The 18,260-nt window shown below is 37.9% G+C and overlaps 1 protein-coding gene across 1 annotated transcript in view; it reads right to left on the reverse strand.

The window, feature by feature from the left end:
- Positions 1 to 14,855, reverse strand: part of MESK2 (misexpression suppressor of KSR 2) — a 502,743-nt gene extending 487,888 nt beyond the window's left edge. Inside the window, exon 1 of the mRNA XM_069833388.1 lies at positions 14,707 to 14,855. Coding sequence (XP_069689489.1) covers positions 14,707 to 14,737 — 31 coding nt within the window. The 5' untranslated portion in view covers positions 14,738 to 14,855. The remainder of the gene's footprint in view (positions 1 to 14,706) is intronic.
- Between the last annotated feature and the right edge of the window lie 3,405 nt (positions 14,856 to 18,260).

Raw genomic sequence — 18,260 nt, forward strand, 5'->3', positions numbered from 1 at the left:
ATGTTGCTAGTGCAGCCGAGAATGGTACCACTTCCTATACAAGCCACATCAGCCATTTTCCAAACACAGTTGTCAGACTAACTGTGGAAAATGTAAAACACTCTCACTTAACGTTCCCATTACTTATTTCACACGCCAAAAACGGTGACGCGGACTATAATTGTATTTAAAAATGTCTCAAACACTATACATTGCTTCTTTTAAATTGCCAGACTAAACTACTTTCAGTTACTACAACCGTAGGCCCTTGCAGTAACTGAGTGGTCAGACCTTCAGTCTGTCACGTAGGCGGTCCATGTTCGAGTCCCGGTCAGGTCTGCTATTTTTCATTGAAAATCCACAGTGACACTTGTGGCGGACAAGGTCGAAGTTGGGGTTTTTCTCAGGGCTCTCCCGTTTCCACACATTAGGCAACTAATTCTGTCAACATTTCTCCAATTCGTCATCTTTCCACAGCATTTGCAGAACATGGGCTGGCAAAGCACGGAGAGGCTGGTCTAGAGACGAGGGGGGTTGCCTGTTCGAAACTTGGGTATGTAACGAACCTTAGTGTAGTCAAGTTAAGATTAATTTTTGGTCATACAGAATGTACAGAATGCCTTCGGATTTCACCCAGAAAGATTAACTCGCGATATGACCAGATATGTTAAAGCGAGTATAAATAACAGCAAAAAAAATGTAGGCCTATGCTATAGTTTTAATGAAGTAACAGAAAATAAATTCGTAAGAAAATATAAATTTAAGCAAAATCACATAATAATATATCGCATTGCCCGAGGTAGTTATCTTGTTTATAGTGCGTCGCGGTTTAAGAAATAACAGTGTGAGACAATAGAGTTCTTCCATAAAAGGGTTAAAAATCAAACAAAAATAACTGCTATAGAAAAGGAAGCATATCGAGTACAAGCTAGACCGGCAACGTTATTTTGCAGCCTGCTTTTAACTCGAGTGGTAGAGTTGTCAGATGTAATAGAGCTGTTTGAAGTAGGACGCCAGTTAGCAGTCAAGGCGCATTCAAATCAGAGCTTTTAGATATCGCGTATCACACGCTGCTATCAAGGAAACGAAGCACATTGTGTAACAAGGAAGAACGTGTCCAAGCAGATTTGCCTTCGTAACACAATGCAATACAGTCCTGCGGCTTGCATTGCATTTGTTTATTTTGCTATGCAGCGCCGACAACTGGCTGATTAGAATAACTAATTACATTGTTCGTGTATGGTTGTGGTGAAGATGAGAGAGCATAATGGAAAGGATAATGATGCAGCTGGCGATTAATAGTAATGGGTACACATAGAAGACAAGGCTGAAAAAGTACAATGACGGAATTAAATAAGAAACGTAGAATATAGGTTAAGCTAAAGAGAAAGAAAGTCAGAGAGAGAGAGAAACTGAAAGAAAAAAGAGACTAAGAAAGATGATAAATTAAGGGAAATAAGAGGTAAAGAAAGAGAAAAAATATAATGAATGCATGAAAGAGAAATATGGAAGCAAAGAGAAGCGAAGGAAGAAGGCAAAATGAAAGAGAGAAATAATAAAAAAATTGAATAATGGGATGAAAATGAAAGAGTACAAAGGTGAAACAAAGAAAGAAAGAAAGAATAATTCAGAGTAAAAAAGAGACCGAGAAAGATGATAAATTATGGGAAATAAGAGGTAAAGGAAGAGAAAAAAATAATGAATGCATGAAAGAGAAATATGGAAGCAAAGAGAAGCGAGGGAAGAAGGCAAAATGAAAGAGAGAAATAATAAGAAAAATGAATAATGGGATAAAAAATTAAAGAGTACAAAGGCGAAACAAAGAAAGAGTTGAAATGAAGGAGAGAAAGAAAGAAAGAAAGAAAGAAAGAAAGAAAGAAAGAAAGAAGGAAAGAATTAAGAGTAAAAAAGAGACCGAGAAATATGATAAATTAAGGGAAATAAGAGGTAAAGAAAGAGAAAAAATATAATGAATGCACGAAAGAGAAATATGGAAGCAAAGACAAGCGAAGGAAGAAGGCAAAATGATGAGCGAGAAATAATAAAAAAATTGAATAATGGAATAAAAAATGAAAGAGTACAAAGGTTAAACAAAGAAAGAAAGAAAGAAAGAAAGAAAGAATAATTCAGAGTAAAAAAGAGACCGAGAAAGATGATAAATTAAGGGAAATAAGAGGTAAAGAAAGAGAAAAAATATAATGAATGCATGAAAGATGGAAGCAAAGAGAAGTGAGGAAAGAAGGCAAAATGAAAGAGAGAAATAATAAGAAAAAATTGAATAATGGGATAAAAAATTAAAGAGTACAAAGGCGAAACAAAGAAAGAGTTGAAATGAAAGAGAGAAAGAAAGAAAGAAAGAGTAATTCAGAGTAAAAAAGAGACGGAGAAAGATGATAAATTAAGGGAAATAAGAGGTAAAGAAAGAGAAAAAAATATAATGAATACATGAAAGATGGAAGCAAAGAGAAGCGAGGGAAGAAGGCAAAATGAAAGAGAGAAATTATAAGAAAATATTGAATAATTGGATAAAAAATAAAAGAGTACAAAGGCGAAACAAAGAAAGAGATGAAATGAAAGAGAGAAAGAAAAAAAAAGAAAGAAACAAACAAAACAAGAAAGAAAGAATAATTCAGAGTAAAAAAGAGACAGAGAAAGATGATAAATTAAGGGAAATGAGATGTAAAGAAAGAAAAAAAATATAATGAATGAATGAATGAAAGAGAAATATGGAAGCAAAGTGAAGCGACGGAAGAAGGCAAAGTGAAGGAGAGAAATAATAATAAAAAAATTGAATAATGGGATAAAAAATGAAAGAGTACAAAGGCGAAACAAAGAAAGAGATGAAATGAAAGAGAGAAAGAAAGAAAGAAAGGATAATTGAGAGTAAAAAAAAGACCGAGAAAGATGATAAATTAAGGGAAATAAGAGGTAAAGAAAGAGAAAAAAATAATGAATGCATGAAAGAGAAATATGGAAGCAAAGAGAAGCGAGGGAAGAAGGCAAAATGATGAGCGAGACTCGAAGCGCACGAGAATGACGAGACGAGACTCGAAAGACAAATGCAACGAACACAGCGAGCGAGAGCGGCAGTTAGTTTTGTTCATCTATAGTAAGTACTGTAACTTTTAAGCATTTTAACAGCAAGATTGTAGGCCTAAAAGTGCCGGAGACGCGCACGTGCTCTTCGCAGTAACCAACACATTGATAGCCGGGCCGGTTCAGGACGAAAACCCGAGCGTCCCCAACTAACCTCATTGTATCACTATTTGTATCATTCTCCATTTTACAGTTACAATACTTATATATATATAATGTTTTTAAATAATGTAATTATAGCCTTGTGCGCAACCACTGTAACACACTTCACGTAAGCTAACGTTGTTCACATATCCACGCGTGTTCAATAATTGATGATTAATATATAGTGGTAGTGCAATAATGCTTATACTGTTCAGTTACGAAAATGAATCTTATCTTACAACAAACATGTAACCAGCAGAAGAACGATGTGACAGTTTTAATTTCTACTATACCTTCTGTATGATTTTGTTCCTTTTATGTTAATAAAGACTCTCTGGTGTTTAAGTGCGGTGAGGAGGGCAAAATGAGGTTTCGTAACACGTTTGCGCCGCTGCGGTAATAAAGTTATTGTTTATCGAGTTTTGGCGTACGCCTACTTCTTACGTGGAAGTAACTAAACAGCATAATCGAATTACAAAAGCAGTTCAACAGTGTGTTAATTACGCCAGATTTGAATGTGATAATTGTGTAAATTTCTATAGCATCAACACAAGACGTGGTGTTTTCTGAAAATAAAGTGGCTGCGAGGAAACCGGTGCCGGGTGGAATGAAACTAGGTGCATACTTAATCTTAAACATTTTTATGTTTTCTTTTAAACACTTTGATGTAGAGAAAATCTACAGTGTAATATTTGGCAGAAGACGAAATGTGGAGAGCATTAAAATATATCCAAGTAGGTTGAAGCAATAGTACTTCGAAAGAAGAGTTAAACTAAATTCTTCGTGTCTTAGACTACGCGTGTATCAGAAACTTGTTCCTGAATGAGAGGATAACAAACAAAACTTTCATGTTATATTACATCCACGACTTTTAGTTATCATACTCACCTATTGTTCTATTCTTGAGAATAATCAATTACAACTTGCCGGTTTCTATTTCAGAAATGGAATTCTTCAAACTAGCAGAGTCTAGGAAATTTAATCGTCGGTGACATCAGGAAGTTAGCAACTGGTAGGTTATTTAGCAACTTCAACTAGAGCATGATTTTTTAGAAAAATCCAAGAGCACCCGAAAGAGCACAAATTCACAAACGTAAAAGTCATAAAAAGAATTGATATGTAACTTATGTGACCCCCAGCTCTTCGGGATAACGTTCTTGCCGTCTAACGGTACTACAGTCTGGCAAGTAATCTTTCGCGTAACTAGTTAATAATTTATTTACGTAAATGTAGATAATCTTAACTGAATTTCGGAGTAGTTGCTCAAAATATCCTCCATTATGTTTTACACACACATCATGTATATATATATATATATATATATATATATATAATGTAATGGTGCATGAAGTTCTGGGACACTTTACGTGAGGTAGGGAAAATCAGAGCACTAATTTTCCACACATAAATAACGGAGCTCGGAAAGAATATCGACAACTTAGCTTACAGGACAGCCCAGGACATTATGTGTGGGTTTTCCTTATCAGTTGCACTACGATTCCACTTAATCAACTGTCTGAACCCTACTGAAAAATACGTACTTTTAGACACGATTATCACACAGTAGGCCTACAGCAACGCATTTTCCTCGTTGAAACGTATCTACTGAAGAAAAATCACACAAGTTGTGTTTCGGCGGCGCTTTCCACAGACTACACAGTTATTGAAGGATTGTAATTCGTTAAATTATTTAATAAACGGCGAGTAACAGATTCCGTTCTCGATAAGATGAAAGTTGTGTGCGGCTATAGCGTAATATTCAAGGATGAGCTCCAGTGAGTGTACCATTACTGAATCATATGCACAGAAGGTAATGGAAAGGATTTTAACTAATTGTTTTGAAATTCAGGTAAGAATCTCTCCATTTTCTTAAATAAATAATTCAATAGTGGGTGTTTCTTACGGTTTATCCAAAGTTTGGTAAAGAATATTGGTGGAGGTCTATAAACGACTAATAGATCTGCATTAAGGGACACCGGAGGCCCAGGTTCTTCATTTTCTGACAGGTACGTAACGATTCATGTAGATCTATGAAGTGGGCTATAGGAGACAACTATCAGCGAGCCACCGGCGTGGCTCAGTCGGTTAAGGCGCTTGCCTGCCGGTCTGAAGTTACGCTCGGGAGCGGGTTCGATTCCCGCTTCAGCTGATTACCTGGTTGGGTTTTTTCCGAGATTTTCCCCAGCCGTAAGGTGAATACCAGGTAATCTATGGCGAATCCTTGGCCAAATACCATCTCGCTATCAGCAATTCATCGACGCTAAATAACCTAGTAGTTGATACAGCGTCGTTAAATAACCAACTAGGTATATATATATTGTACTATCAGCGATATTGTATACAGATTCGATGGCTGGAGAAGAGAATGTGGTGTAGCCGGCTCAGCTATACAGCACCTCCGGCAAGCAACTTATTCCATCAAGTGTGCACAAAAAGCCTACTTGGGCTGAAATGTTTATTGAGGTTCCAGCTCCACCCGATAAGCACCGCTATACAGGTATATCATTTCTTTGCCAGTAACTGAACGTTCAGTTTCAACTGGCTTATCATAATCGTGGGCGTCACAGTACTAAAAATAAAAACAATAGATATATGGTTGCCTTCATTCAATACTCTGATCACTCCTTTCCTGAGTGTAAGCTAATAAGCAAACATTCTGATGGGAGAAGAGAAAAAAGTTATATAATGTTATATAAGAAAATAATGTCAGAACAAGTGCTTATACAAATTTTGGTCACTCGACCGCAATTACGAAGCCGTCCAAAAAATGATTTTCCCTGGGGCTGTTTACAGAAAAAAAGCACAATTGCATGGAAAGATTTATTGAAACAGATAATACAGCAATTGTTGCGCTATTTGTCAACATATCCCCCACTGGAATTGAGACATTTGTCATACCATGGAATCAAGTTTTGTATCCTTGTGTCGTAGAAATCAGCCGCCTGGGATCGGAACCAGCGTTTGACAGCCGTCAGCACCTCTCTGTCGATCCCATGGTACGACAAATGTCTCAATTCCGGTGGGGAATATGTTGAAAAATAGCTCAGCAATTGCCCTGTATATTCCAATTAATTTTTTTTCAATGAAACTGTGTTTTCTTTCTGTTAACGGCCCCTGGCGAACTTACTTTTGTACGATCCTCATAACTGCGGTCGAGTCGCCAAAATTTGTATAAACACTTATTTTGACATTATTAACATAGTGAAAGAAAAAAAAAAATATCTCTTTTATCTGCCCCCATCAGAATGCGTGCTTGTAAGACTTTATATATAGTTTTTCATAGATTAATATGACCTTTTTCTATCTCTTTTCCCCTTCATGTAAACCGTGGTGTTGCACAGAGGCAGAGATATCCTACAAAGTCAACTCCTTTGTGTACCAATACTGGAATGAGACAGTAGTCCGTCTGATTCTCTTATACTTTAGGAATTACCCTATGTATCCCACTTCGGGAATTCATTTGTAAGTTTAATTTCTGGTCTGTTGTTTAATAACGCTGTATCAACTACTGGGTTATCTAGCGTCGATGGAATTGATGATAGCGAGATGGTATCTGGAGAGATGAGGCCGAAGATTCGCTATGTGATTATCTGACATTCACCTTACAGTTTGGGGAAAAATTCTGAAAAAATCCAATCCATGCCCGAGCGTAGTTCCGCATGATCAGGAGGCACACGCGCCTATATCCTGAGCTACGGCAAAGACTCCTCTAAGATTAAAATAGCCCTATTATAAATCTTGAGGGAGATGCAATAACAAAGTAACAATTGTTGTTTAGTCAACTGCCCGAAGACAAGTCTGAACCTCACAAATGATACCAATAAGGTTCTTATGAGGCAACTAATTCAGAAGATAAATGGGGTAGAGTGATCAATTTCTTCGTCCTCCTTTGCATACATCGCCGGTTAGCTACATGTCACATTAATCAAGCTTCATATACAAGGTGTTGCAGAACTCCATACTCAAACTTCTATGGATGGTAGAGGAGCCCAAAACAAAGATTTTTTGTTACCTATATAACCATAGGTCGGAGAGCAATAATTACGTCAGTCATCACCTTCGAACGCAGACACTGCTGACAGACATTGAGAGTGTGTTAACCACTTAAAATGGTTTTGGTGACATTTTGTTTACATGTATTGTTCAAACGTGGGGCCTCCTGGTTCAATACATTATGTACAACGACGTGATTATGCGTTGAAAATGAAATACTCCATGTTGATATTGTAAGTGATCGGCAGCTACAAGAATCCGAGCAACGAGGTCCTCCTCTGACACAATTGGCGTTTCATACACTAAACTCTTTAAATGTCCCAAAAAAAAATCGAGTGGGGTAAGGTCAGGAGAACGCACAGGCCATGCAATGGGCCCAATCCGGCCAATCCAATGTTCTGCCAAAGCTGTGTGCAGTCTGCTAATTGTGACGTGTTTTTGATGCGCAGAGATGCTTGTTTCTACTCAGCGATGCGTTCGAAGGTGACTACTGACGTAACTATTGGTTTCCGACCAGTAGCTATTTAAGGAAAAATCTTTGTTTTGGGCTCCTCTATCATCCCTAGAAGCTTGAATATAGAGTTTTGCAACATCCTGTATATACAAACAAATTGTTCTTCCTCTGACACATATCGTCAAGTGAGATATATTCTCCGCTAACACAGTTACATTTCAGCAAGAAAGTGACAGTAATTACTTCAAAAAGGGGGGGGGGGGATCTTTCACAGAACTTGCGTATTGTTATTGTCGCCGAAGTTATTCCTGCTTTCAGAATGAATATGCATGTCTACATTAATGTACCGGTATTCAAGGAAGTTCTATGTTTACAAATACACGATCAGCATATAAGGAAAGATGCAGTTCCTCTTTTTATTTTCTAAATGTGAACATGCAAACAAATGTAGATTATTATAAATAATTTTATTTTCTCAATGCAGTCCATTAGTGAAGCGGTTCTCCGGACAATTACGTAAATTCAAAACCGTCCCATTACAACTCCATTATCTCTAATTGGTTTTCCATGTTAGAGGCTTTGAGAATCTCTGCGAAGCACTATTTATTAATACAACACTGATTTTGCCTTTGAATGAGGTTCTGGCTGATATGTACTGTACCTCTATTATCAGGCAGTACATCTCACTTGACGATGTGTCAGAGGAAGAACAATTGTTTGTATACATCTGAAGTCTAATTAGTATAATATATAGCTAATCGTCGATGTATGCAATGGTGCTGGAAAGGAACTGGACACTCTACCACATTATCTTCTGGCCTAGTTGCTTCATAAGTGGTGATATGTCAGTAACACGTGTGAGGTTCAATCTGTCTTCGGACAGCTGACTAAACGACAACAATAGCTACTGATTTAGGTCATTAATTTTATGATTGCAAAATATGTAAGCATTTGAAGATCAACAGCTTATCATTTCCAAAGTCTAGGATAAAAAGTTCATCAACATCGGGAAGACAACTCTAATAACATGATACACTCTCATTTGGATTATATGTAGAGATAAACAGATTATTGAAGGTAACTGATCACATAATGTCGGAGCTTCCTAATTACTTGTTTCATGCATTCATTATCTTTGTCTACTGCGGTGTTGAGACAAGAGATTGTGAGGTTGTATCAGAAATATAGGGTAAAAATTAGGGTCTGTTGGACAGTCGGGCATGTTGGACACTTTGTACTTTAACGTGTTACCTCGCCACTTGTGGGCACCACATTCTGCTAGAAGTCAATGACTGAAGTAGCCCCACTCGTGGCTACTTCAGTCATTGACTTCTAGCAGAATGTGGTGCCCACAAGTGGTGAGGTAACACGTTAAAGTACAAAGTGTCCAACATGCCCGACTGTCCAAAAGACCCTAATTTACCCTATTCCTGTTCACAGAAATAATAGGCTGACGGGTTTTACTAAAAAATGAGATCTTAGTAGGCCTAATAATTTTTACCGAAACATAGAAATAGGCTATATTAGATTAAATAAAATCGGTCAATGACTTCAAAAAACGACATAAAATAAAACATTTTAAACATTCTTTCTTAACCCTGCTCCGGGCAACCTACTTCTGTAACGTTGATGGGCAAGGAGGGTCCGTCAGATCCACATGCCATTTTAATAAATTGACAGAAGAAAATAATTTTATTGTACACAATATTAATCTTCTTTAATAATGATGTTATTATAGTGACCAAAGTCTCCATGATAATATACATAAAAGATATAATTTTAGTAGTTTTTTCATGCGATAAAAGAAACATGTTTATTGTATGATCTACAATTTTTTTTTACTTTCGCCGTAAAACTCACACACATTTACACAAATTTTAGATTTTCTCATTTCTAGCACACACACACACACTCCCACACGTCATTACTCTCACACACTCACACGTCATCACTCTCACACGCTCACACGTCATCACTCTCACATGTCATTGCTCTCACACAATCACACGTCATCACTCTCACACGCTCACACGTTATCACTCACACTCTCACATCATCACTCGCACACTCACACGTCATCACTCTCACACATCACTCATCATAATTCTTACAGTTTTTACACACACGGGTCACTTCACTGTGCTCATTACACACAGATTGGCCACAATTGTCACAGCTTTGCTTTTTTTGCGACTTTTTTCATATTGGTACATATGACAACTTTTAGTGCTGTCCTGTGGTTGGGGCGCCGATCATGGAGAGGCCTACTAGCTCTTGGCATGAAAGGAGCAATGGTCATTACAGTTTTTTCTCAAGTCCTACTCTAGGTCTTCTTTCAATTTGAGGTTGGATGAGACTTTCAGCAACAGCTACACGGAACAACCTCCTATTGTTCTGTTTTCCAAAATTCCACGAAGGATGAAGGCTCATCCACACAACAAATGCAGTAATTCCACATACATCTAAAAGATTCATAAAAATGCAAATGGCCAGCGACTTGTATGTCTCTTGCACGCATATGCATTCACTAATGATCGAGTGTGTCATTATCACCTTTTATGCTATTACAGTGAAGAATAATTTGTGGTTTCTTTTCTTCTTCCGAAATGGTTTGTGTGTGGTGCATTGCAGAAAGAACAACTGCCTTATTTGGTTTTGGTACATTGAAACCAATGTTACATATTTTGTAAATCCGAAGATGGATGAACACTCTGGCCGTCTTTTATTTGGTTGAAACTCAGGAGAGATGAATATACATATTTTTTGTGTACTGTTCCAACTAAGGTGAGACCATTACTGTGGGGCTTCTCAGCGAGTTCTTTGTCAGTAAAGTAGTTATCGCAAGTTACATTTGTGTTTGTTCTTTGATAAGACAGTGTTTCTACAACCCTTCGACCTACTCCAGAGTGTACCCTTACACAGTTTTCTTTTCTGGTGTATGGCAGACCATTTAGGAGATAGAAGGTTTTGGAGTCACAAGCCCACCATACTTTCATACCATATTTGTCAGATTTTGATGGCATGTATTCCTTGAAAGGACATCTACCACGGAATGGAATAAGTTGCTCATCAACCGTTATATCAGTACAAGGAATATAGGCCTAATATATTTTTTTTTAATTCGAATTCTCATTTTCCCAGACATCTATAACCAGGGCAAACTTATCCTTCTCACGGCAAATGGATCTTGTTGTTTTGTCATTAAAGCAAGTAAACGCTAGCAAAGATTTCAATCTCTTGAGACCCATGGTCGCTCTAAATACTGGAACACCATACAAGCTGCTCCACGGAATGTCATAATTAGTGTAATTTGCTTTGAGGTGTCCTGCAGTTACTAGTAGACCGGAAAATGGTCGCAATTCAGTGTCGTTACAACACTTCCATGGGTGTGCAATATTTCTTTCTAAATGCAGCCGCTCAGCCTCTTGATTATTTATCCATATCACTTATAATTGAATCAGTGTAAAGATTGAATGCATCAATAGATTTCCCAGGTGAAAGAGTGACTTTATTTACTGACCCTTTGATATATTGTGAGCCCTAGCTCAGCCTGTCGGAAAAGGCTGAGAGTTCCACGTGGTGCCATCTTTACCAAAATATTAGTAGTTTGAACGAGTGCTTCCCCCCATATCGTAGTTCTAGACGGTCGACACTAACCTGTTGTGATCACATTGGTGATAATTTCTTTTCTCATTGATAGATAGATTCTCATCATCAGGGGTCTCAGGGTCATATTGTGGCTCTAAATGATGATTACTAACTTCTGATGCTTCACTCTGATGATCAGATTTGCTATTATCGGCGTTATCGTCTGGCTCGTAGGTAGAATCGTCTTTTCTTAGGTCAGGTTTTCTAAGCAAATCCTGAATGGATTCTTCACACAAGTACTTACGCTGAGTCTGTCAGAATATTTGACCTAATTACAACTCTTCAGTATAACAGCATAACTAAGATGCATTCAAATATACTGTAACATCTAAAGACCGTACTTTTGTTTCTTTGACTTTCTTCGGCTTTTCCATAATAATTACTCCCTTATAAAAATAAAGTAAAGGTGAGAGATTCAGTCACTCTTTCTATTATAAACTACACCGCATTATGGCTAGCATAACTTCACACTCACTTACTTATATTTATTATAACGCATAACTGGTCCATTTTTTAAAATGTCATTGTTGTTGAGGTTCGGAAATAATTTTTCCAGCATTCCATTGTCGTCAGATTATCACTGAATGGTTTGAAAGAGTGAAACCTCGTTAGGAAGTGAGAAAAACCAATAAAATATACTATGGTCCAATAGACCCTGCATGCCTGGTTAAGACTTTAAAGAAGTAAAAGTGTTCTAGAACATTTGTGCAAAATACTACAACATTTTCCTTCTCCCTAGATATAAAAAAGACAGAAATTAACAAAGTCATGAAATTTCAAGTAGATAGAAGTTATAGCTTTAATTTTATTCCCAAAAATAGTAGTGCCAGGGCTCGACGGAACCTGGTTGTCCGGAGAAGGGTTAAACATATTTTGTTCAAAATTACGCAATATCTAAATGCCAATTAGTTGGCCTACAATGTGTTATTAAACCCCTAATGCTGTTCTTTTAGAAAATGTGTCCTATATTACTGCGGTAAGAATAGGTTCTGTTAAGTAACATTTAGGGCCCAGTTTCATCAACCTTTGTTAAATATTTAACATGTCATTAAGGCAATTTAACAGTAAACTTAAGGGAAGAAATGTTTCATCAACTGTTGTCACTGCTAACATCAAGTTAAACTTACTGTTAAATTAACATAACATACTCCCGAGACAAGACTAACTGTAGTAACTTTCGAGGAATAACACTTTTGTTCACGTCGTACAAAATCTGTCCACTACTCTTTTGAAAAGATTAATTCCATATGTAGATGAAATTATTGGGGTTCATCAGTGTGGTTTTAGGCGTCATAGATAAACTATTGATTAGATATTTTTGTATTCGACAGATATTGGAGAAAAAATGGGAGTATAAGGGTACAGTACATCAGTTATTCATAGATTTCAAAAAGGCATATGACTCAGCTAAGAGAGAAGTTTTATATAATATTCTTATTGAATTTTATATTCCCAAGAAACTAGTTCGATTAATTAAAATGTTTCTCAGTGAAACGTACGGCAAAGTCCGTATAGGCAGTTTCTGTAAGGTACTTTTCAAATTCACTGCGGTTAAAGCAAACAAATGTACTATTACCTTTACTTTTTAACTTTGCTTTAAAATATGCCATTAGGGAAGTCCAGGATAACAGAGAGGGTGTGGAATTGAACCGGTTATATCAGCTTCTTGTTTATGTGGATGGCGTGAATATGTTAGGAGAAAATCCACAAACTATTAGGGGAATTTTACTTGAATCAAGTACAGTGATAGATTTGGAAGTAAATCCCGAAAAGAAGAAGTACATGATTATGTCTCGTGACCAGATTATTTTACGAAATGGAAATATAAAAATTGGAAATTTCTCCTTTCAAGAGGTGGAAAAATTCAGATATCTTGGAGCAACAGTAACAAATATTATAAACGATACTCGAGAGAAAATTAAACACAGATTAAATATGGGAAATGCCTTTTATTATTCAGTTGAGAAGCTTTTAACATCCAATCTGCTGTCAAAAAATCTTAAAGTTAAAATTTATAAAACATTTATATTACCGGTTGTTCTGTATGGTTGTGAAACAGAGGTTAAGAGTGTTTGAGAATAAGGTGCTTAGGAAAATTTATGGGGCTAAGAGGGATGAAGTTACAGGAGAATGGAGAAAGTTACATAACGCAGAAATTCATGTATTTTATTCTTCACCTGACATAATTTGGAATATTAAATCCAGACGTTTGAGATGGGCAGGGCATGTAGCACATATGGGGGAATCCAGAAATGCATATTTGGGAGACCGGAGGGAATAAGACCTTTGGGGAAGCCGAGAAGTAGATGGGAGGATAATATTAAAATGGATTTTAGGGAGGTAGGATATGATGATAGAGAATGGATTAATCTTGCACGGGATAGGGACCGATGGCGGGCTTATGTGAGGGCGGAAATGAACCTGCGGCTTCTTTAAAAGCCAAAAGTAAGTAAATATTAGTCCATTATTTAAAAAAGTATTTAAAAATAAAATGGACACAATTAATTGAGAATGTACAGTATTTCTTAGAACAGTGGTTCCCAAACTTTTTCAAGGCGCGACTCACTTTTGTGCGTGATTTCCGTTCGCGATCCTCACCATTCCGTGCCCGTTCTTGACTCCATTCGAAAAATGTAAATCCCTGAAGCCAGTGGCTTAGCTCAGACGACAGAGGAACTTCTAATTCAGAGTTGCGCTCGGGCGTGGATTCGATTCCCGATTGGTTTTCCTCACTCGTAAACCGAATGTCAAATAATCTATGGCGAATCCTCCGCCTCATCTCGCCAAATACCATGTCGCTGTCACCAATCCCATTGACGCCAAATAACCTAGTAGTTGATACAGCATCGTTAAATAACCAACTAAATAAAAATACAAATCCCTGAAAAATCGCAACAACTATATTATTAGTTTACTCAAAACCAGTGGAATTTTATTCAGAACAAATGGATACCACCCTAAGTGTACATCTTTCTTAACCGAGTCATATGCCTTTTTGAAATCTATTAATAACTGATGTACTGCACCCTTACACTCCCATTTTTTTCTCCAATATCTGTTGAATACAAAAAATCTGATCAATAGTCTATTACGCCTAAAACCACACGGATGATCCACAACAATTTCACCTACATATGGAGTTAATCTTCTCAAGAGGACAATAATAGACTAGTATTTAATTTAATTTATTTGCATTGTTTTCATAATTTCAAAGACAACACAATAAGCGCGATGGAAAATGTACACCAAAGCTCAATTTTTTTTAAAAGCAGTGCTGAGTGTCCCGTATTTTTTCTGATGTTTCTGGAAACCGTGTTTATGCGCAATGTCGGAAACGCTGTAAAGAACAAATGCATGAAGTTTAAACGATACCAGTATGAATCTCTACTTACGGCAAGCTGGTGAAGGAAGCGGAATATCCATGCACGAGACACGATCACTGACGCGGTCCGCGTGACGACCGTGTTGATGCAGCTGCTATCACAATGCCCGTGTCTGTCACCTGAAAGGCGCACCGCTCACCGCGATCGACTGATAGTCTACGACTGGCTGCCACAGTTTCTGCAGCCTATCAGCGATGGAAATTGCCTCGTTGCGTAATCCCACTACTCAGGATGGTTTTGTTCTTGGAAACTATCGCCGGCCGGTGTCTTGAAACTATTGAAATGTATGACGCGCAATACGTTGTATTTCCTTACCACCTACCTCATGCAGTTACGCCTATATTTAAACTACTCACGATGCACATAATTTATTGAATACCTCTCCGACAAAGCTGCAATGTTTACCATCGCTGGAGGCCTTGCTATGTGCAGAAAAGAAGTTTCAATTGTGGCAATGTGTAGGCCTATTATTTGCGTTGGTGACACACTGTCTTTGCAGTTTCTTTCCAATTTGTTGGGTTATTTAATTCACACCTTTACAGTTTCGACTTACAAGCAAACATTCTGATGAGGACAGATAAAAAAGTCAACCGCACTCGACCGCAATTACGAGGCCGTTCAGAAAGTGATTTCCCCTGGAGCAGTTTACAGAAAAAAAACACAATTTCATGGAAAGATTTATTCAAACAGACACAGCAATTGTTGCGCTATTTGTCAACACATCTCCCACTAGAATTGAGACATTTGTCACACCATGGGATCAATTTTTGTATCTCTGTGTCGTAGAAGTCAGCCGCCTGGGATCGGAACCAGCGTTTAACAGCCGTCTGCACCTCTCTGTCGATCCCATGGTATGACAAATGTCTCAATTCCGGTGGGGAACATGTTGAAAAATAGCTCAACAATTTCTGTCTTTTCCAATAAATTTTTTCAATGAAATTGTGTTTCCTTTCTGTCAACGTCTCATGGAGAACTTATTTTTTAAAGCCCTCGGAATTGGGGTCGAGTGGCCAAAATTTCCATAAGCACTTCTTTTGACATAATTGATATGTTGAAAGAAAAAACCTTTTATCTGCCTCCAACAGAATGTTTGCTTGTTAGCCCTTCAGCGAATTTATCCACTTATTTTTCATGAGCAGGTGCGCGGAGTACTTCGTACCCAATTAAAAATTCTTTATTATTATTATTAATAATAATAATAATAATAATAATAATAATAATAATCCGTGGCGCTACAGCCCACGAAGGGCTAAGACCGACCAGCCGGCTGCTGGCCTCACGATCACATGCCGAAGCAGAGGTGGACGATCATCCAACCAGAATGGAGGTATTGTGTGGTTAGCACGATGAGCTTCCCACCCGTTAAAGCTGGTTTGCGTAACCGGATTCACCTATCGTAGCTCCCTAAGTGCGTCATGATGCTGGGTGGGCACCGGTCCCATACACTGGCCGAAATTTTATGAGAAAATTTCTTCCCCCATGAGGACTCGAACCAGCGCGCATTCCGTAAAGCAAGTCCTAGGCAGGATGCCCTAGACCACAACGCCACGGCGCGGGACCAAAATTTGTTATTACCTATTTTTTATTTTATGCAAATTTTATTATCATATGTTATTTAATTTTAATCGTATACAATGCTAGTTATAACCATAGGTAGAAAGTTCGTACCAAAACAGTAGATTTCAGTCGATTACAGCGAAGAGTACAGATCTCAGCCGAGCCTCGCACTTCTTCCGCTCACTGCAAAGGATAAGCAGTTCACATAAACAACGCATAGTATCATTCTGTGGAGTTGTGTACAGTCGTGAATAGTTTGAAGAATATTGTTAATTTATATTAATATTTTAGGTTCTGAACAAAGTGAGCTATTCTGTTATTATTGTATTATTTACGTAATGTTAATATTATGCATAAATTTATCCTTTCAAGAGGTGGAGAAGTTCAAAACTCTTGGAGCAACAGTAACAAATATAAATGATACTCGGGAGGAAATTAAACACAGAATAAATATGGGAAATGCCTGTAATTATTCGGTTGAAAAGCTTTTCTCATCCAGTCTGCTGTCAAAAAATCTGAAAGTTAGAATTTATAAAACAGTTATATTACCGGTTGTTCTTTATGGACGTGAAACTTGGACTTTCACTTTGAGAGAGGAACATAGGCTAAAGGTGTTTGAGAATAAGGTGCTTAGGAAAATATTTGGGGCTAAGAGGGATGAAGTTACAGGAGAATGGAGAAAGTTACACAACACAGAACTACACGCATTGTATTCTTCATCTGACATAATTAGGAACATTAAATCCAGACGTTTGAGATGGGCAGGGCATGTAGCACGTATGGGCGAATCCAGAAGTGCATATAGAGTGTTAGTTGAGAGGCCAGAGGGAAAAAGACCTTTAGGGAGGCCGAGACGTAGATGGGAAGATAATATTAAAATGGATTTGAAGGAGGAGGGATATGATGATAGAGAATGGATTAATCTTGCTCAGGATAGGGACCAATGGCGGGCTTATGTGAGGATGAGGACAGCAATGAACCTCCGGCTTCCTTAAAAGCCAGTAAGTAAGTAAGTAATTCCAAGAAAGTAAACTCGTCTGTTATTAAATAATTATGCAATCACGATTGTGTAACTCCGCCAAGAGTACAAATTAATCTCCAACAATCTCCGCCGACACCAATATTAAAAAACACAAATGATAAAATTAATCGCAATAAATACCTGCCGTCCACAGCTATGGAGTAACGGTCAGCGCGTCTGGCCGCGAAACCAGGTGGCCCGGGTTCGAATCCCGGTCGGGGCAAGTTACCTGGTTGAGGTTTTTTCCGGGGGTTTCCCTCAACCCAATACGAGCAAATGCTGGGTAACTTTCGGTGCTGGACCCCGGAATCATTTCACCGGCATTACCACCTTCATTTCATTCAGACGCTAAATAACCTAGATGTTGATACAGCGTCGTAAAATAACCGAATAAAAAAATAAATAAATACCTCCCCCTAACACGAATTTTGAGCCTGAATATCGGAGAGCAAGGGAAAAAGAAAATCATGTGCTGAGAGGAAGGGATAAAAGAAGCGAGAAACATGCGATGTTATCAAGTCATTACCACACTACTGTGAGTTGAGAAGAAGTATTAAAATTCTCACAGTAGCACAAATTGTGTCTCAACCTTACTCGTAGGCTACATTGTGTTTCATTACCACAAACACTGCTATACCTATATTGTTTACTGACCTAAGCGTAACTTTGGCGCAGAGATTGCAACGTGTTCATAATGTGTGTGTCCGTTTCGTGTGAAATATTTGCCGGGCTTAATCACGTAACACCATCCCTCGAAATGTTGTCCTGACTTCGTCTACAAGATCATAGGAAATTCACTGTCTTTCACTCCTCTTTCATATATTGCATTTCTCCACTCTTGTCTATCTCGCATCCCGTTTTCAAAATTTATCCACTCACCATAACCTAGACACACGATCAAAAACTCCTGAATATTATCCATTCCCTATCACCGAACATCCTCATACTCATCTTCTTTCACAGTGGCGGTTCCTCGACTTTGGAA

The sequence above is a fragment of the Periplaneta americana genome, chromosome 1 (genome assembly GCF_040183065.1).
Source record: "Periplaneta americana isolate PAMFEO1 chromosome 1, P.americana_PAMFEO1_priV1, whole genome shotgun sequence".
In the NCBI taxonomy this organism is placed as follows: domain Eukaryota; kingdom Metazoa; phylum Arthropoda; class Insecta; order Blattodea; family Blattidae; genus Periplaneta; species Periplaneta americana.